General features: G+C 40.5%; 1 protein-coding gene across 1 annotated transcript; it reads left to right on the top strand.

Annotated features, from left to right (window-relative positions):
- The first annotated feature begins 1,198 nt into the window (after window positions 1-1,198).
- Window positions 1,199-2,155, top strand: LOC103212440 (olfactory receptor 51G2-like). Its single transcript, XM_007958416.1, has one exon. It carries the CDS (start codon window positions 1,199-1,201, stop codon window positions 2,153-2,155), a length of 957 nt encoding a protein of 318 aa, XP_007956607.1.
- The last annotated feature ends 218 nt before the right edge of the window (window positions 2,156-2,373 follow it).

Here is a 2,373-nt window from a genome sequence, read left to right as displayed (position 1 = left end):
GATTGCCAGCTCTTTCCCCCATGGAACAGCTGGTGGGTTTGAACCACCAACCTCTCTGTTAGCAGCTAAATAATTAACTCTACCTCCAGGGCTCCTTCCTTGGAGGCCATGGAGTTATTTTAATTACTTATTGTTTCAGTGTGGTACATAGACTATTTTTATGGGAAGTAAATGAGCAAATTGTAAAATACAATAGCTTGAGACTCATTCCAGAAGAAATGAATTTTTGTAAGTGAGAATCAAGTTATTTAAGAAACTAGAATGACATTTGCTTTATGAATGAGTTAAAAGGAAGAAATTATGGAAGATATCCCAAAAGATATATTTTGATTTAGTATTATAAGAAACCAATTCCCAGACAAAGAAATGTTTATTTTGGTCAGCTTTATAGTGGCACAATATGTGGTTGTTGTTATGTGCCATTGAGTCGCACCTGATTCATAATGACCCCTCTCACTACAGAAGTAGATTGCCCAACCTTCCTTCAGAGGAGTGGCTGGTGGGTTTGAACTGCCAGCCTTCTGGTTAGCACACAGGTGCCTTAGGCACTATGCTACTAAAGCACAATATACATACAACAAAATTCATCAGTCTTTAGCATATAATTCAATGATTTTTTTAAAATACTTTATAAAGCCATGTAATGAGGCTATACCATTTTGCACTCCATCAGCAATGTACAAGAATCCCAGTTGTTCCATATCCTCACCAACACACAATATTTTCTATCTTTAGTATTTTATATGTTCTAATGGTATCTTATTGTAGTTTTGATTTTCATTTTTCTCTCACAAAACTCACAGCCATTGAGTCAATTCCAACTCATAGTGACCCCTCCTTGGGTTTCCAAGGCAGTATCTCTATAGAAGTAGATTGCCCACTCTTCCTTCCAAGGAGTGGCTGGTGGGTTTGAACCCCAGCCTTCTGGTTAGCAGTCATATGCCTTAGGCACTACAGCACCAGTACTCCTAGTCAAGAATAATGTTAAATATAATTTCTTCTACTGAAATTGCCATGCATATGTCAAGAGAAAGAATTGTAAAAAGTATAAAAGTATAAGCTAAATTATTACTGCTCCATATCTGAACTGTATAACTCCAAGTGGGGAATAATATTTTTACTTCTAATTTGATTATTCATCTCTCCTAACATACAATTCTCTTTTTTAGGTTTGCAAGTGTCCAACCTGTGGACCACCATGCCAGCTTTTAATTACACTGCCTCTGATTGGCCCACATTCTCCTTCATTAGAATCCCTGGATTGGTGACTGCACATATATGGGTCTCAATTCCCTTCTGTCTCCTATACCTGGTGGCCATTGCAGGCAATGCTCTTCTCTTCATTCTAGTTAGGGTAGAAAAAACTCTTCACGAACCCCAGTTTTATTTTTTGGCTATGCTCGCTCTTACTGACCTAGGCCTTTCCTTGACTACAATGCCTAGTGTCATGGCTATCTTCTGGTTTGATGTCCACCACATTGGTCTGAATGCTTGCTTGACTCAAATGTTCTTCATCCACACCCTCTCCTCAGTAGAATCAGGTGTATTGGTGGCCATGGCTTTTGACCGTTTGGTAGCTATTTGTGCTCCACTAAACTACACCAGGATCCTGACCCACTGTACTGTTGTCTGCCTTAGTGGAGCTGCTCTTATACGAGGTGCCACTCTTCTGGCCCCTCTGCCTTTTTTCCTCAAGACCTTTCCTTTTTGTGGGGCCAATGTCCTCTCACACTCATACTGCTATTACCCAGATATGCTGAACCTGGCCTGTGGGGATGTCACTTTCAGCAGTGTCTATGGATTGGTTTTTGTGCTCTGCACATTTGCCTTGGATGCTGTCTTCATCTTAGTGTCTTACATGAAGATCTTGGGCACTATTATGAAGCTGGGGACCCGGGACAGAAACTGGAGATCATTGCAGACCTGTGCCTGTCATCTGTGTACAGTGTTTGTGTTTTATCTGCCCCTCATCAGCCTGGCAGTGTTGCATCGTTACAGCCAAGACACTTCCCCAATTCTATATACGACCATGAGCAACACCTACCTCCTCATGACACCTCTCCTTAACCCTCTGGTCTATAGTCTGAAATCCCGACAAATCCAGGGTGCCCTACGGAAGCGGTTTTGGGTGCAACGTGTCATTGCTGGAGAATGAGACTTTCTCTGCATCAGAGGGAGCAACCAATTTTAAAAAAATGTTATTCAGAATCTACTATATGCCAAGTACTATGCTAGTCACCATGAATTCAAAAATGAAAAATATCCAAATCTTCCCCTCAAGAAGCACATAAATTAACCAAGGACTGAAAGGGTGGTGGGATATGTAAATAAATAATAAGAAGTGTAATTTTGAATAAAACTGTTTGGTAGTTA

Source organism: Orycteropus afer, unplaced genomic scaffold (assembly GCF_000298275.1).
Source record: "Orycteropus afer afer isolate SDZICR_OR568_19922 unplaced genomic scaffold, OryAfe1.0 scaffold00964, whole genome shotgun sequence".
NCBI lineage: Eukaryota > Metazoa > Chordata > Mammalia > Tubulidentata > Orycteropodidae > Orycteropus > Orycteropus afer.
This window is presented reverse-complemented; position numbering and strand designations above follow the sequence as displayed.